This window comes from Ailuropoda melanoleuca, chromosome 7 (assembly GCF_002007445.2).
Source record: "Ailuropoda melanoleuca isolate Jingjing chromosome 7, ASM200744v2, whole genome shotgun sequence".
Taxonomy (NCBI): Eukaryota; Metazoa; Chordata; class Mammalia; order Carnivora; family Ursidae; genus Ailuropoda; species Ailuropoda melanoleuca.
This window is the reverse complement of record NC_048224.1, coordinates 109658925-109682526: the sequence shown is the minus strand read 5'-3', so window position 1 is coordinate 109682526 and position 23602 is coordinate 109658925. Positions and strand designations below refer to the sequence as shown.

At 37.2% G+C, this 23602-nt stretch overlaps 1 protein-coding gene across 5 annotated transcripts in view; it reads left to right on the top strand.

Annotated features, from left to right (window-relative positions):
- Nucleotides 1-23602, top strand: part of TBC1D4 (TBC1 domain family member 4) — a 189111-nt gene that overhangs the window by 141269 nt on the left and 24240 nt on the right. For 3 of the 5 annotated variants that reach the window (XM_034665294.1, XM_034665295.1, XM_034665296.1), the window contains exons 9-12: nt 5431-5505; nt 6866-7092; nt 19594-19751; nt 21929-22138. In XM_034665294.1, the coding sequence (XP_034521185.1) occupies nt 5431-5505; nt 6866-7092; nt 19594-19751; nt 21929-22138 (670 nt within the window). Of the gene's footprint in view, nt 1-5430; nt 5506-6190; nt 7093-8846; nt 9012-13583; nt 13608-19593; nt 19752-21928; nt 22139-23602 lie in introns of those variants that run through there. The other 2 variants (XM_002926843.4, XM_034665298.1) reach the window with 2 other exon arrangements.

Sequence of the window (23602 nt, the reverse complement as noted above, 5' to 3'; positions counted from 1 at the left end):
ATTCTGAATGACAGCCTTGCTGGATAAAGGATCCTTGGCTGCATGTTTTTCTCTGAAAGAGCTTTAAAAATGGCCCCCCAAACCTTTCTCTCATTCCAGGTCTGTGTAGACAGGTCTGACTTTTTTCTGATACCTCTGCCTTGGTACGTGAGAAATTTCTTTGCCCTGGCCACTTTCAATACTATATCCTTGGATCTAATATTTGCAAATTGCACTGTGATGTGACATGGTGTAGGTTTGTCGTGGTTGAGCTTGGGAGGGGTCCCTCTGCCTCTTGGACATGAATGCTTGTTTCCCTTGCTAGATTAGGGAAGTTTTCAGCTACAATGTGTTCAAATATCTCTTCTAGACCTCTTTTTTTCTCCACCCCCTCGGGGATGCCAATGATTCTGACATTGGCACGTTTCATTGAGTCAGTAATCTCCCGTAACCTCCATTCCTGAGCATGGATATTTTTGAGTCCAGATTCTATTTTAGCTTTTTCTTCTACTAACCCATCCTCCAATTCGCTGATACATTCTTCTGCCTCATTCACCCTGGCCGTCAGAGCCTCTAGTTTTGACTGCATTTGGCTCATAGAATTTTTAATTTCTGCCAGGTTCACTCTCATTTCCGCCCTTAGAGATTCTGTATTCTCATTAACATTTTTGTTAATACTTTTTTCAAGTCTACACATCATCTTGAGCATTGTTACTCTGAATTCCATTTCTGATAATTTGGTTTTATCCATATCCATTAGATCTCTGGCAGAGGCCACAGACTCATTGTCTTTTCTTTGCTGGGGGGGATTTCTCCTTCTCATTCTGATGAGGAGAGGTTGTGAGGTTGTCCAGAGCCCAAGTTATTGACTGGGACCCAGGCCGTGCGCCCTTGTTTTATAGGGATCTTAGGGATGTATGCTTCTTGATTTTTCAGCCTGCCTTCTGGGTGAGGGGCCTGCCGCGCCGATACTCAGGCAACCCTGTTTGGGTAGAGTCTCCGTGTCCCCTTTGAGGGGGGATGGGGATGGGCACTCTGTGAGCTGGTATTTCCAAGCTTTTGTTTTCTGGCGGCTTTCCCTGGCGGTCTGCTGTGCCTCTTCTGAGAGTCAGAGCAGCATTGGCCGAATCTCATCCTCTGTCTCAAAACAGAGGGATTGCGGACCATTCTCCACTGATGTTCTGGCCACTTTTACTCTGTTTCTGTTGATGCTGCTCAACCCTGCAGTGTCCCAGGCTGTGCGCCCCACACCCGGCCTCCCAGCCCTCACTTCCAGGGCCGGCGCGTCTCTGTCCTTTGTGTTTCTAACACCGCCAGCTCCCAGCCGCCAGCTTCCCCTTGTGCTTCCAGAGCTCCCGGTCTCAGTCTGGTTCCAGTGAGCACACCGGAGCTCCGTTTCAGTTTGGTGGTGCGCGATCCCCGGCTCACGGTCTCAGTCTGCTGTCTTGCGGGTGCCGTCCGGGAGTCCGCCCGCTCCCCCGTGCAGGTGGCTACTGCTTCCTGGCGCCCGGACATGGCGGCTCCCTTCCCCTTCCGTTTATCTTCCGATATCTGTGCGCGGTTTCACGGTCCCCACTTCGTACCTCAATACTCAGCTTTGGAGATGTTCATTTGTAGAGATCCAGATGTATCTTCCTGCATCTCAGGCTGATTTCGTGGATGTTCAGGCTGGTCTGGTACCCATCCAACTCGACTCAGGGGACCGGCTGGAAAAGGGGTCCCCTACTCCTCTGCCATCTTAACTCCCTCCTCAAAATACTTTCACAAGTATTCCTCTTAATGATTGAAACTCTTCTGATGCTAACAATAGCTTTATCGCAAGCATGCTCGCTATCAGTACTATTATCAGAAGACAACAGGTAGGAAAAGAGAATTCTAGGAGCTTAGAAGTGTGTGAATGCAACATTTCATAAAATTTTCCTATCCTTTTTTTCTTCAGTATTTATAAACTACTTACTTATATTCTTTCTTTTTCTCTCTTTCCTTCCTTTCTAACTTCCTTCTCCTGCCCCCCACCTTCCCCTCTCTTCCACAGTATTTAGTGAGAATTTTAGTAGAAAGCCTGTTTAAGTCGGTGGTCAGGGGACCTGAATTGAAGACCTAGCTTTATATTTTTGATCTCAATTTTATATTGATGTAGGTTTTACATTTATGATCTCGAACAAATTATTTACCTTTCCTAAGCCAGTTTTCCCGTTTGTGGAATGTGCATACTGATAACGTGCTTACCTCACGTTACTGTTAAGGATGAAATGTCAGTCTGTTAGGAAAATATCCCAGTGTAGATATGAGACGGTACAAACAGTGGTAAGCTCTGAAATCCCTGTCCTTTACAAAATGACCAAAGGGGACTTAGAGTGTTACACTCCTTCTCCCCTTTTAGTACCTTGGCGTTCTGCACAACGCTTGCAGGGCTGACTTTGAAGTGCCGCTCCCTTGCGTAGCCTCGAATGGCCGCACTGACTCTCAGCAAGGGCACAGCCCATCTATTTTGGTCAAGGCGGATATTGTAGCTTCTCTGTCCCACAGTGCTGCCAAGTGCCATAAATTATGTGACCTAACAAGATCTTGGTTGCACCATGTGCAACAGAATGGACTTAAGAGGAAGGTTGGCAGCTACCCATGTCATGTTAAAGGTTACATAGAAAAGAGGTTTGTGTACTTCTAAAACTTGTTAGTTTATCTCTTAACTTCTTAGTTATATAGTAGAAAATTGACACTCCAGTCATAGAGTTTGGCTCATAATTGCTGCCATTTCTAAATGTCAAGACAGTTTATTTAACTGACTATAGTTGTTTATGAAATAGGATATGTTTTCAAAATGCTTAGAAGCTCAGCTCATTAACAATTAAAAAGAGGGTCCAAGGGAAAAGGCTTGATACACGTATTACCAAATCATCATATAGCTAAACTGCAAAAGCTGTGTGCTCAAAGGTGAAAGGACAGAGTCTTTTTTTGTCTTGCTTTTTCTGAAGTCAGAGTTTTCCACAAGGGAAATATTTACTAATGTACTTATTAATATATATTTCTAGAAGAGGAATATTTATAATAAAAAATATGCATCATTGGAAAACAGCCCTCAGAGTACTTCCTGTCCCTTGTCTTTCCTTGTTGAAATGTGTCAATTAACAACTATGATAGAGGATAATTTTAAAGTAATGTTTTTCTTTGTGCACATACACACACACACGCAAACATATGGATAAAACACTACTATGAGTAAAATGTGTGATTTTAGTGCTTTTCTAATAACGGCAATGATTTGATACCCGTCTGACGAGTTTCTTGATGGTGACCAAATAACCTGTTTTAAGATAAGCAGGTGGGCTGGCGTGGAGGTAGCAGCTAAGAAAATGGGAAAAGCAACCTGGACTTTACAAGATTTTCCTCATGGTCACACACATGAACCGAATCATTTATCAGAGACAAATATAGTTTATTACTGGAAGTATCTCCTGTTCTGCATGGAACTGAAGAACTTAAAGAACCTTGATCAGGTTCTAGGACATTTGCAGAATCACCAGCATCAGCTACTTAGTTTTATTTGTAATTCCACTTTCACGCAGCTCTGTTTCTAGGAGATCTGGGTACCAGCTCCAGAGCCTCACTGTTAAGTTGAACATCCTGGGTTCAAGTTGCTGCCCTGTCCTTTAACTAGCTGTGTAAACTTTGGCAACAAAATCTATCAGAACTTTAGTCTCCTTAACGGTAAAGTTGAGCTATGTAACTATACCTACCTCATAGAATTTTCGTGAGGACTAAGTGAGATAATGCATTATAAAATGCTTAACATGGTATATAGCAGATGGTAGAAACTCATTAATATTTGATGCAGCTATTAATTTTACTGTTGATATAGTTGTTATTTAGGGTGCCACTAGAAATAGAAAACTATAATTAATATACATAGATAAAAATAAAGATTGCTTCTATAAAACCAGATGTGGGATACCATAAATATAAAACAGTCAATTGAGAGAGAATAAGAGTCACTGGAGTGAACAATTGAATTAACAGTCAATTGGGTGAACAAGAAAGAACTGTTAAGACTTTCTGGTAGTAGACATAAAAAGAAAAATTCAACAGAAGTCTGGGAAATGAGAGTTGAAAAACTTCCAGAAAGTAAAGCAAAATGACAAAAAAAAAAAAATGGAAAATAGGAGGACAAGGGGAAAACTTAAAGGATCAGTCTCAAGATCCAAAAGCCAACGGTAGGAATTACAGAAAGAGAAAATACCCCAATACCCTTTCTCAGAAGGCACCTGGAGTGTATACTCTAGAAAATGAGGAAGTAAACTAAAAAAAAAGGAAGGCATGGGATCAAAGACACAAATTTCAACATAAGGTAGTATTAAAGGAGATGTCTAGGTTGATAGTAAAGAAAAATACTGGGTAAGTCTAAATTGCAGCCTGTCTAGAGTAGGGCAGAAAGACTGGTTTCTAGAATGGGTAGCTCAAAGAAAAAGAAAAAAATTGATGGATTATGTGATGTTTCACCACACCGAGTTCTGTGGGTGACTTTGTAAAAAAATTCACGGTTGCTGAGGCACTTTTTGACTAAAAACATTGTACAAGATAGGAGTTGTAATAACAGTAAATTGTGTAGTAGATGAGATGATCACTTCTGTTCCTTTCTCAGATCATCCATGAAATTCATACCAAACAACCATGAAAAGAAAAACAAGAACCAGTATTGATGCAGACTGATAATTAGTCTTCTAGACAGAAATACTTTTTTTTTTTTTGAAAGATTTTATTTATTTTTCAGAGAGAGAGAACACACGCAGGGGGAGAGAGGCAGGCTCCCCCCAAGGAGCCCGATGTAGGACTCGATCCCAGGACCCTGGCATCATGACCTGAGCCAAAGGCAGCAGCTTAACCAACTGAGCCACCCAGGTGTCCCTAGACAGAAATACTTTCTTGATGTAGTTTGCATCGTGGAAGAACGAATGAAGCTAAATCTATACATTTTGTGGCGCCATTTTGAAAAACCTGTTTGTTATAATCCTATAATGTGAACTATGATGTTTGCCATCTAGGTTATGTGGAGGCTGAATGTACTAAATCGTTTTCTTTATAACTGTTGTGGTTTGTGTGTTCTGCCTTCCAGGGTTGTGTTTATCTGTACGAGACATAAAGCGAATGGGGCACTCTCTGATCTTACTTGATTCTCCTGATCTTATGGATGAGGAATGTTTAACCTTATAACCAGAGTAACTTCAAAAAGCTTGGTCTGAGTATCTAGTTATCTAATGACTGATTTTGAAGCAGTGTAGATAGGTTATGTGTAGTTCTGTTTACCATGCAGGTTTGGCTGTGAATACTGCCGACAAATTTTAGCGAACAACAAAAGGATCCATTTAATGCTAACCTAAGGAGGCGACTGCCTTTTATAGTTTAAAGTGAAAATTTAAACCATATGCGTGACTGAATTTTATTCTCTTCATTCAGGGAGCTAACAGAATGAGAGGTCGGCTTGGGAGTATGGACAGCTTTGAAAGGTCCAACAGTCTTGCTTCGGAGAAGGTATCCCGTCTCAGCTCCCATTTTTAGTTCTAATTGCAATTTGGCAAAAACCAACACTGACAGGGTAATATCACTCCATCGTTTTGTTCTGAGTCCTTTATGACTTTTAACAAATATTCATTATCATTAGGATTACATTTAAGGTATTGAATTAATGTTAAAATAGATTAAAATACTATTGTTTTAAATAAGAAGGCTCTGGATAGTATCATGTTGGCTGTGCTCAGCTGCCCCTTTCTTGTGTTAGGACAGAACACATCCTCTTCCGGGCTGCTGGTGCCTCTATCAGGCTTTTTACTGTTAGGAGATAGTATGCTTGGGAAGGCAGTATTTGGGCAACTGTTGGTCCCAAGCCACAGAAAAATAAGCCGTGTATTACAGCACTTGTACAGTGATCTTTTTATGTTTTGTTCTGTCCTCATGTTACTTCGCCCCCCCCCTTTTTTTTTTTTGCCTATTTTAACTGTCATATTAGGCTCCTCTTTATCTCCTAGATAGTTCTCAGTAGGTTTGATTTCCTGCTTCCTGGATCAAGCAAGATGTAACCTGATGTCTATGCAACCTATTTTTTTTATAGAAATATTAAAATATTTTTACGGAACTTTGTGTCGACAGAATTGAGGACTTAGTCTTGCTCTGAGTCGATTAACCCTAAGCCGTGGTTATCAAGCTAAATATTTCTACAGTGGTGCTTGTTCTGGAAAGTATAAACAGCATACCTGTCTAAATTGAGAGATTTATGATGTCTACCCATGCAATATGAGAGGCATTCCGGCATAGCTCACTTTTCATTCATTTCCTGTTTTTCATGTCTTTTAAAAAATTTTACCTCAGGGAACATGTCATTGGAGAGAAACATCCACAGTGAAGGAAGATACTTAGCAGGCTTTATTTTATTTTCCTGAAGGCTTTGCCATGAAACTTGGACACTCAAGCATTGTGATATTGTTTTGACAGTACAGGAAGCATGCAGCCGATATGTCACGGAAATCAGTAGATATGTAAACACAGACTCCACCCTCTTTTGGTCATGATGCCTTTTCATCTTTCTGGCAACAATGAGAAAAGTACAGTAGCCATAGCATTTTACCACAAAGTGTTAGGGGGAAAGAATACCTTTTCTTATCATTCCTTTCACTTTCTGCCTATCTGTATGGATGCTGTGTTACAGCTGCTTATCAGAAGAAATGGCTTGTGGTGATACCGATTAGCCTTCAGCATGGATTGAGTGAAAAAAAAAAAAGTTTTGTCATGACTCAGGAGGAAGAAGAGGCACTCTGTCACTTTTGAGCTGTGTGTTGAAGCAGGTCTGCCATGATCCATGTAGGAAAGAAGGACCTCACTTCGACTTGCTTTTCAGGACTATTCACCAGGAGATTCTCCACCGGGGACACCACCAGCCTCCCCTCTGTCCTCAGCTTGGCAGACGTTCCCTGAAGAGGATTCTGACTCCCCACAGTTTCGAAGACGGGCACACACGTTCAGCCACCCACCTTCAAGCACAAAGAGAAAGCTGAATTTGCAGGATGGGAGAGCTCATGGTGTTCGCTCCCCTCTTCTGAGGCAGAGCTCCAGCGAACAGTGCAGGTGAGTCCAAACCTCTTTCTGGAAAGTGAAATAAAATTCTCCTGTCACCTGTTTTGATCAGTATGGAGTCAAGATTTATTGTGACTTCATGCTGCCAACATTTTGTTTTTAGAAAGACCAGAAAAATAAATTGAATTATAAAAACCTTTATTAATGAAGGAAACAAGGCAAGATTTAAGATACACCCCAAGAGAAGAGTTAAAGCATTTTGGATGAAGACATGTTTTTTCCCCCAGAAAAATGGAGAAAACAAGATATTATGCATTTGTTTTCTCTGAAAAACTTGGTGACAACACATGCTACTCAGTGTCTTATTGATGATAGCTCTAATAAAACAGTCAGCAAATTTGAAAATAACCTACATAGCAGTAGAACTTCTTGTTAGCCTATAATAAAATACAAGGGTTAAAAAATCACCTAAGCTACCTTCATACTTATGATAAAACTTAGCCATATTTCATAATGAATTAAAGCCAAAAATGAAAATTATTAAAAATTTTATCTAGAATAAAGTGATATCTGAGAAGAATAATACACATACAACTGACAGGAAGTAACCATTAGAAATGATCTAATATGGTATTTAAAAAATAATTCAACAAAATTGTTTGACATTTGGTAAGGTATAATAAAGGCAGAGTGGTTTTACTTCTTCCTGTTACGTGTAGCACATATCGGAATTTATATCCTAGAATTAATTTTCTCTTCTTTGCCTGAGAGTTTGATCCAGGAAACAGAGTCTGATAGTGATCCCAGTTGGAGGAAAACCCAGAACTCTAAGTAAAAGGAAGATTAATTTTTATATTAGTTGTTATCAAATTTACCTGCATTTCTTTTAAGGATACTATTTTATATTCAGTGTTGTTTTTTGACAGATTTGATTCTTAAAAATAAGATAGATACTTCAGATATATGAAAATAAAGGAGATTAGCAGAATTAATTTTTCTCAGATTTTCTCTTCTAAAAGAAGATTTAAGTATGCACGTGTATATCAAGATTTGCTTTTAAAATGACCACTTCACTTATATTTACACAATGCAGTAAGTCTGTTTTTTCCAGGAAAAATTATCAAGAACTTACAACATTATTTTAGACGTAATTATAAGTGATTTCTCTATTTCTCCTTACATCTTATAATGTAGATGCTCAAATAATTCTTGTCAATATGAAAGGATGCTGTTTGTGCTATTGTGAAAACTCGCTAGGAAAAGAATCTTCTGAAAAAAGCAGTCAGTGGAGGAGGTTCAAGGATTCAGAGAAAACTGTGAACACAGTCCCACAGGCTGCAGGGAGAATATGGACATTAATGTTTGTTAAGCCAGTGGTATTGTGATGGCTTCCAACAACCAAAATGTTGTTCCTAAATTTTTTGAAGGGTTTATATCTTTAAGATAGCTAAGTCTTTGAACTCCTGATAGTCTGTCACAGGAACGTGTTTCCTGTCATTATTTCTGCTTTCCTACTTTTTTCCCTTGAAGTATCATTTGCATGTAAAAACAAACACTGTTTGTCCTAAAATCGTGAGGAATTTTTTAGAGACAAACGCGTCTGGTTGGTCATGCTGGGTGAGGAGTTCAGTTTGTGAAGAAAGAGACAACTGCATGCTCCCCTTTTTCCATAGAAGATCCAGTCCTGAACTTTGAAAGGAAAGCTTAGCTTAATAGCAAGAACCTGTTTATATGCTTTTTCATAGTGAATGAAGATTTTGCCGAAATCTAAATTAAGACAAATTTGCTGTGTTTTCTGTACTCAGCATTCTTCCATCAGTGCGGCGCATGCACAAGGAGAGTAACTCTTCCTCCAGCCTTCCAAGTCTACACACTTCCTTCTCTGCCCCTTCCTTCACTGCCCCCTCTTTCCTGAAAAGCTTTTACCAGAATTCAGGTAGACTGTCCCCACAGTATGAAAATGAAATCAGGTGAGATCAGTGTCCTCTGTTTGCAAAGCAAAGTTTTCTGCAGTGATATACTGATATGTTACTAAAAAGTGGCTGATGAATTTTGGAGTGACATTTATGCATCCGTATGTTGTGCTTGTTCTAATCCGTTTCTAATATATCGGTTTCAATTCCAATGAATTTTATCACGAAAACTTTTTAAAAAACCAGTGTTTGAAAGCTTTTAACAACATGATTATCTTACTTTTTGAATTATATCTTTCTGTACCATTTGTGTGATTCTTCGCTGTATGTTCCAGAGTTTAAGCTTTGTATGGTTTGCAACAAGCCTTGGTGTTTACACGTACTAAGCAAATCTCCCCCAGTCATGCTTTTTTTCTTAGCCTCTCAGGACATATGATAAGGAATCCAAAACCCACTAATTTAAACAAGTGTACTAAAGTGATGGATACAGGATATCTTTATTTTTAGGTGTATAGAATATTTCCTAGGCATTTCTTTGAATTTTCAATGACATAGACTTCTCTGAAACTCGGTGTAATTACATAATGGGTATAGTATCGTATTGATGTCAACTTTCGGTGAGCATAAAGGATTTCTTGAAACTTGTAGATACTTGATTTTGTTTTGTTCCCAGTATTGAAAATAAAATATATATAGCCTTTTAAGTCTTCTTCTTTGTGCTTTTAGCTACATAAAATTAGAGATAGTGATTTTTGGGAAATTGTCTTTTTAAAAAATTTTAAGTTATGAAATCTTATTGATTATCCAAATTATTAGTGGGATATTGACAGCATCTGGAAAGTGGTGAGTTAAGTTGGGAATTATTTTAAAGGGATTGATTGTCGCTGGCTTAGAAGTTTGTGATACTCATTCTGGTTTTTATGTGTAGCTTGACTCATTTTTTTTTTTTTTTTTTTTTTTTTTTTGGTTTTCCATTTCATACACCACAGTTTATCCACTCTCTTGCTGATAGACATTTGGGTTGATTCTAGTCATTTGATATTTGACAATTCTTGCAGTCAAGGAGAAGAATACTCCTGTTATCAGTCAGCCTGTTTGCCACTAAGATTTTCTTGGATATTCTTTTGGTCTCATTTCTTTCAGACTTAGGAAATCCCAAAAGTTAGCATTTAACTGGGTAACCTTCAGTAACTGGTTACATTAGACCAATCCTTGAATTATCTCCGAGTATCATTTGTCTATGTGTGCCAATGGTTTATCTCCAAGAAAGATAGTTAATATCGGATTAAAAACAATTTGAATCTGAACTTCCTCTGAATTAGTACAAAGTTATGTTCATACATTGAGTTTCTAATGAAGAAAGTTAATGAAAAACTGATTTTAGGGGGTTTTTCATGAGGGGCCTGGCTGGCTTAGTCAGTAGAGCATGTGACTCTTAAATCTCAGGGTCATGAGTTTGAGCCCCACGTTGGGTATAGAGATTACTTTAAAAAAATAAATATTAAAAAATATAAGAGGTTTTTCAGGGGCAACCTTATGGGAGAAGAGTTAAAAGAACTTAGCTACAAAAACAGTATAATATATATGGAATATGCCATGAATTGAGAGACCCAAGAATGTACATGTATAAAAATATTAGTTTGCCTTATCTCTATAGTACTACCTATGAATAGGAACACAGCACTTTCAGTGAAACACATTGGCAGTGTCTTATTGTTCTGTTAGTTAAAGTGAGCTTCTGGACAATCTCAGTTTTCTTCTGAAAACAGAAGCATGCCTGACAGTGAAAATTAGGAAAAGCCATTGAGAAGGTCATAGGTTAGCTGTGAACAGGACATAGAATACCAAAACAGTGACTTTTTCTTAGATTATTTGTAGCGTTTAGAGTATTTATAGTGTAGGGTGTTACATATGCATTTTCAGTGGTTTTGCTTAAGTGTATGCATTATTCTTGTTTATCACCTCTTAGTCCTCTCTACCTCATTCTAATAGAAGGATATTGAAGTCAAAGGCAAGTATATATTAGTTTTGCATTGAAAATTCCCACTTTTTGTAGCTATCTTACTTGAAGTGACATATTGAAACATGTGGGGAACTTCTAAATTTGTAGGATCATTAAAAATTATCCTGTTTTCTGTACTTTGTAATATTTTCTTGGTGCTGAGAAAATCTAAAAATCAGAGAGCACATTTTTATACATTTTTCTATAGCTTCTGTACACTTTTAATTTATTTTTTTGGTAATTTGACAGCCTAGAATCAGTAGGCCAAAAAGAGACTTAAAATTTTTATTGTCATAGAAGAGTACACCAGTCATGAGGATATAGCTCAATGGATTATCACAGAGTGAAAACTCCCACGTCACCACTTTGTCAATAACTGGAATGCTATTAGCACTCCCGCAGTTCCTCGCCTTTTCCCGCCGTTACTTCCCCTCCTCCTGACCACTAATACCATAGTTTGTATTTGCCTGGTTTTGAACTTTATATAAATGGAATGATACAGCATATATTCTTTTATTCTGGTTTCTTTTGTTGCACATTAGTTTGTGAGATTCATTCCCATTTTTATGTGCACTTCATTAATTTTTTATTGCTGTTACAATTTATTTTTTTTGCCAGTGGACTGTGGCTTGTTTCTAGTTTTTGGTTATTTTTTTTATTCTGTTATTTTTTTATTTAGAGAGAAAGCATGAGCCTTGGGAAGGGCAGAGGGCGAAGGACTGAGAGAATCCTAAAGCAGGCTCCATGCCCACCACGGAGCCCGACATCGGGCTCCATCTCACGACCCTGAGATCATGACCTGAGCTGAAATCAAGAGTTAGACACTTAATCGACTGAGACACCTAGGAGCCCCTAATTTTTTTGTTATTAAAAGAGTACTGGGGCATCTGGCTGGCTCAGTTGGTAGAGTGTGTGATTCTTGATCTTGGGGTTGTAAGTTTGAGCCCCATGTTGGGTATAGAGATTACTCAACAAAATAAAATCTTTAAAAAAAAGCAGTCCTATTTTAGTTGTGCACATCTATGCATTATTGAGGACTACGTCCACGGTAGTAAAATTGTTGGACAAAATTCCAACAGATTTATTTCAACTAATAGGTCACTTAGACATAAATTTACAAAGTTACAGTCTTGGAGAGGGTGTTTTTTCAATTTGTACATTGAAATAATTTCAGATTTACAGAAAATTTGAAAAATATTGTGGAGAACTCCTGCAAACCGTTTATCCAGATTCATCAATTTTTAAAAATCGCCACATTTTCTTTATTATTCCCTCTGTCCATTTATATATATGTAAATATATATGTATATGTAATGTATATATGTAAATACATATGTATATATGTAAATATACACGTACATATATCTTTATTCTAAGCCGTTTCTGAATAGGTTGTATATATCATGTTCCTTTACTCTGAATACTTTAGTATATATTTCCTAAGAACAAGGATATTCAAGAGCATGGTTTTAACTCAGTGATTTCTGAATCTACATTTCTCATCACTGCTTTCAGAGAGAACATTATGCACACACAATTACTGTAATATCTCGAACTATTCAGAATATTAAGGGGAGGAAGTTCAGAATACTATAAATTATAATTTTCTTTTCACTTGAGTACCTCATATTTTATTAGTTGTATCTCTAAATATATGTAGTCAAATAAGGTAAAGAGTAGGTTAGCATATAGGCTAACATATACTATTTTTTAAAAAGCCTATTAATTTGAAATTTGAAACTCAGATTAGACATCCTTCTCTAGGACCTCTATTCTGAATTATTAAAAACATGTCGGGGCGCCTGGGTGGCACAGCGGTTAAGCGTCTGCCTTCGGCTCAGGGCGTGATCCTGGCGTTGTGGGATCGAGCCCCACATCGGGCTCTTCCACTATGAGCCTGCTTCTTCCTCTCCCACTCCCCCTGCTTGTGTTCCCTCTCTCGCTGGCTGTCTCTATCTCTGTTGAATAAATAAATAAAAATCTTTAAAAAAAAAAAAAAAACAAAAACATGTCAGGTTACTGTTTTTAAGCAGGCTGAGAAAAAGGAGCCAAGATATTTTTAATATCATGGTTTATTGATAAGTAGGTTTATCTGCACAGTATTGGAATGATTAAGGAAAAGGAATAAGCATATGTTTTGTTTAACCTTTGAATTAATTTTTAAAAATTTAATGTTATTTCATTGTTTAGTAACTAAACTATAATTGTGATGACATAGTATATTTATATAATATTCATTTACCAAATATATATCCTTTCTATCAGCAGGCATCTTTGTCACTCCTTATAATTGCTTCTCAGCTTTTAAGCTTATAACTGAAAAAACATTTATATTGAAGTTCATTGGTCAAAAGTAAAATGATCGTCATTACTTCTATTCACTTGTAGGACTTTTCAGTGAGAAAATAAGATTTTTGCTGATGAAGTACTTTGTGGTACAGTTTTGGTTCCACGTAGTTCTCTTGTGTTCACTGATAAAAATAGTATTGTCATAACTCATGGTTCATTATTGCCTTATCTATGCCTTATTGATGACTAATGGGAATGCCTTTGTGTTCTAAATCCTGATTTTGGACATATCTCTCTCTCCGTGTGCTAATGTTGTTCCTTCTTTCCTGTTGTACTAGACAGGACACTGCTTCAGAGTCAAGGTGATTAGAGGCCTAAATATGTTCTTATAAAAATTCATAAATTCTTCCAACGGATTATCACTCTCAGTTTAAAAAGCAGTTTTGGCTGTCTCCTTAATGCATGCCAACATTCCAGTGCTATGATGGTTATATAGTAGGGAAAATATGATGCCTTGTGTAATCAAAGATCACAAATGATCATATAAAATGTTGATTGCAAACAGAAATCCTGTTTCTACTCTATTCCATGTTGACAATTCCTTAGTACTGTGCTGTGGCCTTCCATCAAAGCCCAATTTTAATTTTGAATTAATAGACATGAATTTGCTCATTTGGAGGTATATATGTATATATAAAGAGGTTATTTCAAATCCTGAGAAGATGCAGAAATGAGCATCCTAAAAGAAAAATACTCATAAAATTTAATCTGGTTTTCACCCAAAGAGGATTGTTACTCTATTTTGTTCACCTTAATTCTTGACACGTGGGTTCCTTTGAGATACTGCTGAGGCCTGCCAGACCTCCTACTGGTCTGGACAAAGGAAAACACCTACTTCCTCATTAGGGAAGTCTGACCACGTCTGTAATGACATCTCTTCCTCTTGGCCGGCATGCTTTTTGGTAAACATCCAAAAATCATCGCTGAACAACTTAATTGAAAATGATTAGTTTTTGTTTTGTTCTAGTTTCTATACTTAGTTTTTATCAGGAATCCAATGAAACAGACATGTCCATCTTCCTATTTGGAGCCACTAACATTTAGATTTCTATCCAGCTGGAGTGAAAACACATATTAAAGTTTGAACTAGAATGACAAAGAAGGAGAAAAGAGAAAATTTTTTTGCCACACTGATAAGATTGAGAGTTATAACTGACTGGCACTTTTTAATGGCTGGGTGTAAGACCTTTAAACAATACTTCTTATCTACTGTTAAAAGCCTAAGGGAAATGTTGGTTTTACAGTGTGTCCTCCTAGGTTCTACTATAGGCATGGAATAAGGTCTGTTTATTACCTTAGAAATCATTTGGCCTATAATTTCCTTACTTTACATATGGTAAGGTTGAGCCCCAGGGATGTTTTATATCTTGCTTGATATTATTCTCTTAATTTTAGGTTTTAGGGATGTGAGTAAGCAAATGAGCTTGCTACCCAGAGCTACTTTAAATTCCAACGCAAAGAACTTGATCTTTTAAAAAGTTGCATTCAATCTTGAGTTTAGGCAATAAAACTCTTTGTTTTTCTCATTCTTTTTGTTTGTTTTACACGTTGTTCCAGTGATTAATCTCTCTCTGATTCATAGCTCAGATGCTACGTATTGCTTTCCACTGGAATAATTCAATGTCAGTTTTATTTAATTAGTAAAGATTTTCCATAGAATAATAAGATTGTCTCCAGTTGAAAGCCAGGAGTTAGAGAAACTATTAGGGTACCTGATGGGATTATGAGTTAAATTCTATGGATCCTGTGGGAAAAGCTCAAGTTTCATCACTATGTTGTTCCGTGAGTCTTTCTTGAGGCATTTACAGAGAGAAAGCTTTTTCAGATTTCTGTCACATAGTTGTTATCACACTAATCAAGTCTTGTTTCTATCTTGAGTTGTAAAACGTTGTGATTTAGATATAGCTTTAATCAGTATCAGTCATTTTTTGGACTTGCCGATGCTGGTAGTTTTAGATGGGGACTGGGGGGCTGGAGGGTAGGGAGCAGTTTGCTGCTCAGGAGAATAACACCTTTGTAAATTGGCTCTGGCCCAGGACCTTTATGAAAAGTGCATCTGTGTTGCCCTGGGGGAGGGGGATGGAGGGAATAAACCATGACTGCAACGTTAGAGTTGAGTCCCTGTGAATGGTCACTAAAACACCTTCATTTGATAGGATCTAGAATATCCAGTGAATTACTTGTTATTAAAGCAGACAAGTATGCATTAAAAATTCTGTGTTAACACAAGAAGTATAATGTGTTTTTTTTATACCAGCCTTTTTAAAAATTCTTTTTATTTTATAGTATTTTTTTATTATATTATATTAGTCACCATACAGTACATCCGTAGTTTTTGATGTAAAGTTCCATGATTCATTACTTGCATACAACACCCAGTGCACCATGCAATACACGCCATGAGAGACTATGGACTCTGGGAAACAAACTGAGGGCTTCAGAGGGGAGGGGATTGGGGGATTGGGATAGGCTGGTGATGGGTATTAAGTATAATGTTAATAGTTGATGTGGTGAAGGCTCTAACTGCTTGGCCAAAGATGTATTAAAAAGTTATCTTGAAGATTTGTGGGAGGGTTCATATCATATCCATAGCTTTGGATTCATGCTGTGTCCAGAAGGACTTGGAAATACCTCCCAGCCTACAGGGTGATAACATGTAAGATAGGATATTTCCTCTCCTTATAAGTCTCTCATTGGTGCCTTTTGGATTGTGGTTCTTAATTGGTGACTGGTAATAGGAAGTGCATATAGAATATACCAATACAAAATATGTGGGAATTCTCCACATTGTATTCTCTTCCTAGTTATTTATTTTTAATGTCATAAATTTTCAGTAGAGGTAATTCTGGCACAAAATACTTTTTCTGAATATGTCTCTTGGGAAGCAGTTTTATAATGTGCATGTTGATGTTCCAAAATGCAAAAGCAGGAGGGAAAAGACTATATAAAAAAAAATAGGAAATGGTTGTAATTTGTTTTATCATTTTAAACAATGTAAAGATAATTAATACACTAATATATGTATAGTCCACCATATTAATGTGTTTTTTGTTTGATCCTGTTATTTTAAAAAGTATTTGCATTTTGGAATGGAATTATTTCAAAAGCAAAGAAGAAATGAGACATTTGCATAAATGAACACCTAATACTTTGAAGTTATTTCTCCGCTGAAATAAATGACTTTATTCCCTTAAAAATCAGTCATACTGATTGAAAGACCTCATACTAGTTAGAGACTGATTTTTTTTTTTCCACTAGAAACACACAGGATTCTTGGGGTCCAGACAGCTTTAGTTTTATGGTCCAGTAGTGCTTTGCCTGAGCCAACGCAGAGAGTATTTACACTAGCACAATAAACGGCACTGCCTGAGGGTCTGGATTCTGGACTGCCTGGGTTTGATCCTGGCCCGGCCACTTACTATCTGTGGAACTGTGGGCGAGTTACTTAGACCTCAGTTTTCTCACTAAAAATGGGAACAGAAATAACACCAACCCCATAAGGTTTTTGTGAGGATAAAATGCTTAGGACAATGCAATTATAACCTTAGGAAAGTCAGATTGCTGAGCAAATGTAAATCAAAAGGTAAGCTGTGGTAAGCTGCATATATACACTGGCTGTTGAAACCCTTATCTGGACTCTGACTTCTGGATACATGGTTTTTCTAATTAAGTGAAGCAGGGCAGGTTTGCCTTATCTCGGCCACCAACCTGCTTTTTCAGGATGCCGTTTTTTTTAGTACGAGATAAAGGATCAATGGTCTGTTATGTAAGTTCTTTTCAGTATATTATTATCTTATATTTTGACTGCTTATTTTTGGCTTATAAATTCTGACCATTAAATTCCGGACATAGGAAGAAAGTGTGTCATTGGCAATTTATTTAGATTATAGGATATAAAATTTTAGATGTTATGAAACTTTCAAGTTTGTAACGGGCTAATGTGAGAGGTACTTTATGGACCTCTTTTCTAATCTATTCCCCCGAAAGCACATATTTTAAAGACAATAATGAAACCGATAGGGGTACTTTCAGTTTTAATTTTAGTACTATCTGGACATTCGATATGTCATTGACAGTGAATTGGAAGGTGATTTTTAAAAGATGTTTTAATTCCAGCATTAAAATATAAAAGTTTCAGAATACTTTGGTTTAGTTATTCTAGTTCTTTTTTTTTTTTTTAGAGCTGCTAAAAAGTCAAGAGGAATTTTTGAATGTTTACCCCATGAGGCATATTGAAATAGGTACTTTTACAGAAGGCTTTCATTTAGCTTCTAGATGCTCTTATATAGGACAGGAATAACACTTACTTGGAAGAAACATGCCTTAAGTTGTTTCCTAAAACCGCTGTCATTGTCTACCTACCAGTGCCATCCACGGCTCAGTCTGTACTTTTGGGAAACAGAGCTGTTAGAACTTTTTGCCAGAAAGTCTTAAAAGTCATGCTAAGGGTTTTAAAACAGTATTCTTTTATTTATTCCTAACATGTTAGTCTAGCCAATATGATTTTTCTCTTGTCCATTTTACTTATTAACCTTCTGAGTTAATGTTTCATATGGTCTTACAATATTAATTTATGTAATGGATATTTGTTAAGTGCTTTCTATTATTTTCCACTTACTGTATCAGAAGCTAGAAATACATCCATAAATATTGGACATTTAGCAACTAACTGCTAGTAAGATACTGTTACCAAAATGAAGATACAGAGTACTTCAGGCATGTGTATCAGAATATAACTGTTATTTAGACCATTTGAATCACAGTTTCCAAAAAGGAAATACTTGAATTAATAACTTTCCAAAGTGGAAGTAAAGGTGAACGTATTATTCAGCATTATGGGGAGTTTTGAACCATGGCACATACTGGGGTTATAATTTTATCTAGGATACATAACAAAGGGGGTTTGACTATATTCAGATAGATGCCTCAGCTACTTTCTGAAGTATCATAATATATCATGGCACTTGCTAAGTGTGTAGCAGCTCAGAAGGCATGTCTCTCACTTAACCTTAGTTTAGCTAATCCAGAAGGAATATTTCCAGGCAGATAGATCAAGATTAGAGAGAACTGAATTACCTGATGTCTTTGAGTATGTAATAAATAAAACGATGACAGGCAAGTGCTGAATTGCCCTCTTGACCATTGATGGCCTCAGCACTACTGAGGCAGGGTTGTGGCTTTTCTAGCCCCATTTTCTTTCTGACTTAAGTACTGACTTTTCTTGACTCCATCAAAAGTCCTGTATCTTCACTTGGTGGTATCACTACCTGTAAATATTGTTATCCTCATCATTTTCTCAGGAAAGCTCAGAGGCTTTGAAACTTAGTATTACCACCACTAACAGTCACAATTATTACACGGTGTTCCAGCTGCTAACATAATTGGTCTCAGAAGTAAGTTTGAGTCCTAATGACCTTTTATTGCAGATAGGCCTAGCATAACTTAGAAGGTTCTTTCCTAGGAAATGACATTTTTAGAGCAGATCAGCATTTCCACATGTTTGTTTCATAAAGCGCTAATGTAGAAAGATGTCACACCCTCAAACTCCCCCCAAATTGGAGAAGGTTATTATGGGGTCAAATGATTTAAATAAGTGTGGGTATATCTATATATTATTTCACTCTTGGAGAGTCGTAATGCATACCAACATAGTACAATCTCTAAGAAGTCCTGCTATAAAGAAATGTTGCATATTTTTTAATCTTAACCTAGCCAATCTTATTGACCACAGTTTTTCTTAATATATCATGTAATAATAATCCCAATTGACGGTTCCACATTTATTCATGTTCCTTTCTGCCATGATCTAGATATTGGTGGCTAACAATTTGTAGACAGATCTTACAGCCACAGACAGTGAGAAGCTGTCTTTATCAGCCTTTTCTGTAAGAGAATAAGGAAAGCTCTTTATGAGCCTTCTATGGAATATTTACATTGCTTAGAATACACTTTTAAATTTTTTAGCAAAACATGAGTTAATTACTTAAGCAACCTTTGCTCCTCTGTATACATACTTCTATTCCTCAGGTTAGGACTTGGAATGGTTGGCTTCTATGGAATGAGTAGAAACCGGAGAGCTTCTCATGACTGGGCTGCAGCTTGGATTGCATTTTTCCTAGGATATGGTGGCCTGGGTGACCAGTGTGCCTAGTGACGCATTGCACCATGTTGCCCGAGGCTTGTGCTTGCCCATGGCAGAACTTGTGAATGGCTTGTGCTACCATGTCATGGTGAAGTCCATCTTATGCAGTTCTCCTTACAAGTTACATATTTATTTGCTTTCCACAGTGATGGAGAAGGGAGAAAAAGGACCTCGTCTACTTGCAGCAATGAGTCCCTAAATGCTGGAGGAACCCCTGTCACCCCTCGTCGAATCTCCTGGAGGCAGCGCATTTTCCTCAGGGTTGCTTCTCCCATGAACAAATCTCCCTCAGCAATGCAGCAGGGTCTGTGTGGTACACACTAAAGATTTACACCTTCCCGGTATCATAAGCTAGGGAACGGAATGCAAGGCTTTGGGTACAAAGAGATTTAAGTGATTACAGTAGAGAAATAACTTGTTATCTGATACAGTGGTTAACTTCTCAGTTATCATTAGAACATATTAGACATTCAGTAAATGCTTGTTGAATGAATGAGTGAATGAGTAAGTTTCTCAGACTGAGCACTATGATAGTGCTGGAAAAGCATAGATCTTTTTATTATTAGAAAAGTAACCTAAGCTTTTCCAAGAGTCACATATAAAACAAAGAAATGTTGAATGATCAAGAAATGGATACAAATATACTGGGCAAATATCAACCAAAAGATATTAGACCTATTAGAAATTAAAGCGAAGGCATCCAAAAGGGTATAGTAAATATAACAATAAAGATATGACAATGATGAGAACATGCATAATTCACAGCCCTAAAAGCTAGAAAACAGGGGCGCCTGAATGGTGTAATCGTTAAGCGTCTGCCTTCGGCTCAGGGCGTGATCCCAGCGTTCTGGGATCGAGCCCCACATCAGGCTCCTCTGTTAGGAGCCTGCTTCTTCCTCTCCCACTCCCCCTGCTTGTGTTCCCTCTCTCGCTGGCTGTCTCTGTCAAATAAATGAATAAAATCTTTTTAAAAAAAAAAAAGCTAGAAAACAGAACTTTGCAGAATGTTTGGGAGAAATGAATCAGTAGCTCTCATGGGAGATTTTAACATATTCCTCTCTGAAAATTAAATATAGAGAAGGTAAATATAGATAATATTTGAGAAATACAATTAAATAAGCTTGATCTAATATTTATACAGAGTCTTGCCCCCTATAGGGTAAGCACATGTCCCCTGCAGGTTAGCACACATGGAATATTCCTAAAAATTAATTATGTACTTGGCTACAAAGGCCACGCTAGTAAAACAGTCATAAATATTCATACTATATTCTCTGATTACAGTGCAAAAAAAAAAGGAATCAAGAATTAGAAGACAACTAAAATATTTCACGTGCTTGGAAACTGAAAACTACTAGAAACTAGGAGGAATAAAATATGTTCAGAGCCCTACTCATCAACACTGAGCAGTATTTAGAGGACATTTCTAAAACAGGAAAGAAAAAACTCAAATATACTAAGTATTCAATTCAAGAAGCTAGAAAAGGAACTATGAAGTAAAATTTTTAAAAATTATTTATTAAAGAAATAAATAATAAGGGTAAGGGCAGAAGTCAGTCAGTAAAGAAAAAGAAACAAGAAAACAACTGACATTCCTAGAGAAAAAATTAAGTCTGCCTAGGGTGGCCAGAGAAAGCTTCACAGAAATGTTGGATATTTTTTATTTAAACTCATTGCTGGGAGAAGCATATTCCAGAAAGAGGGACTAGCAAAGGTCTGATGTCATTGGAGAGAACTTTGCAGGTCAGAGAGGCGTGAGAAATTCAGCATGAGGGGAGCAGAGGATGGGAGATAGAAACAGAGGCCGGGAAGGTTCCATGAGGCCAGAGTCTGAAGCTGTCTATATGCTATTTACAGTAGTTTAGACTTTGTGCTTTCAGATATAAGCAACCATTGAAATGTTTTAAGACACAATCATGTTTGTTAATAGGAAAATAATTGGCAGGAGTGCAAAAGATGGCCTGGAACAGAGGGAGAGAGTGAGCTCCAGGATTGGGTAAGAGAATGTTGCAGGAGCGAGCAGAGGTGCCGAGCCAAGACATGCCCAGCGTTGCTCAGCTGCTCTTCTCTTGCCGGTCTCTGATGGCAGATGGAGACCTTTAGGAGATCACTGTTACCTGCTCATGTAATCTCTTTGCTTTGCACAGTCAGAGAATGTACAAAGATAAATTGCAGAAGTGTTGGGCTCTGGGGAATGCCAATTCACTTTAGAGCACCTATCTTATAGGTCATTTTGTGCGGAAAGAAGAAGTGGCGAAATTACATGTGCTTTCGTTTCACTGCGAGAGGGAAATCTGGCAGGGGAATTTAGTCTAGTGAATTTACTTAAATCGTTAGTTCCAGAAATGCAGTTACTGGAAAAGTGGTTTTGTGAAAAGCTTTAAAGGTGGAAGATAGGATGAGAGAACACCAATTCTAGAGAAAGCTTCCGTAGTCTGGGTTACTAGTCAGGAATGCCTCTCACTGTTTTCTTCTCCGCAGATGGACTGGACAGGAACGAGCTGCTGCCACTGTCCCCTCTTGCTCCAACCATGGAGGAGGAGCCACTGGTTATATTCATGTCTGGGGAAGATGACCCAGAGAAGGCTGAAGAAAGAAAGAAATCAGAAGAACTGAGGAGTTTGTGGAAAAAAGCCATACACCAACAAATCTTGTTGCTTCGAATGGAGAAAGAAAACCAGAAACTTGAAGGTTAGCCATTCAAACAGGGCTAAATGATATGATACTATAATTGAAGGGTTTAGGGTAAAACCACCTCCAGCCTCTCCACTCATTCTCAGAATGTAAATACACTTTTACTAGGATTTTACGGGCTGTAGTTGTTTAGTTTTATTTTGTGAGGTTGCTATGATGTGGGAATGTTCAGCTTAAAATATTTACATTTTTGTTTAACAGATAAAACGTCAGATACCTTTAGAGTATATTGCGGTAATAGAGAATGTAGACAGTGTGGAGTCTATGTATTTGATATGACTGAAAGTTTAATAGTGTTGTGCATAACTTAGGAGAAAAACCCTTAAACATGAAAAAACACATTCTCTTTTTTTTTTTGAAATTGATTGAACTTTTAGGTTAATTGTATTTATAATAGAAGAAATGTGCCTATTTGAAATAAATTCTGTTTGTTTTGTACCCAGTTCAACTATCTAATTACCTGTTATCAAGTCAAAATTCCTTTTTTTGTTGTTGGCTTTATACATTTTCTATTTAACAAATCATATTCAAATCTTTATTAAATTTATAATTGGATAATTTACAATACCTACTGTGCCATTTCTGGTGCTTTACTGTGTAGCTTGTGAATACCAAATGCTTTAGAATGTGTTCTTCAGACTTTGAAAGAATGTTATTTACCCCAGTATGAACCACACATAAGGAGATATACATGCAGACAGTACCCAAAATCAAAAAAATGTATTCATGTTATTATATTTGGCAGTTCACTTAACCTAAAATGACCTTGTTTTTCACATTTTTGTAAAATAAAAGATTTAGCTTACGTGGGCCCTTTGACTTACAAGATTATTGGAAAATGTACAATCTAGGTTTTTCTCTGGCTTGCTTTTATTGTGTTGTCTTCCAAAAAGCTTTTTTAGTATAGGCATTCACATTTCTGTGTTCATCACCTGTCTTAAGATTCCTCTTACTACACTTACTATTCAGTTTGGCTTTTAAATTGAACAATATTTAGTTTGCAAGGGGACAGTGTATTTTCTTTATTGTTGCTTTCTTGGCAGGATGGAAAATATATAAGGTTTTAAATAACCCTAGCAAATGAATCTTCTTTCTTTAAAATTAAAACCCCAATTAATTGTTATTGATATAGCTTTTAAAAGGTTGATGTGATAAATGGTATGCCCACTCGAGCTTTTATAGGTTTTGAGAGGAATTGCATTCATATTCAGGATAAGCTAAGAAGTGACGTTTAGCAGATATGATCAGAAACCAACCCTTCTTAGTTCTATATTTCTTTTTTTTTTTTTAATTTTATTTTATTATATTGTGTTAATCACCATACAGTACATCCCCAGATTCCGATGTAAAGTTTGATGCTTCATTAGTTGCGTATAACACCCAGTGCACCATGCAATACGTGCCCTCCTTACTACCCATCACCAGTCTATCCCCTTCCCCCACCCCCTCCCCTCTGAAGTC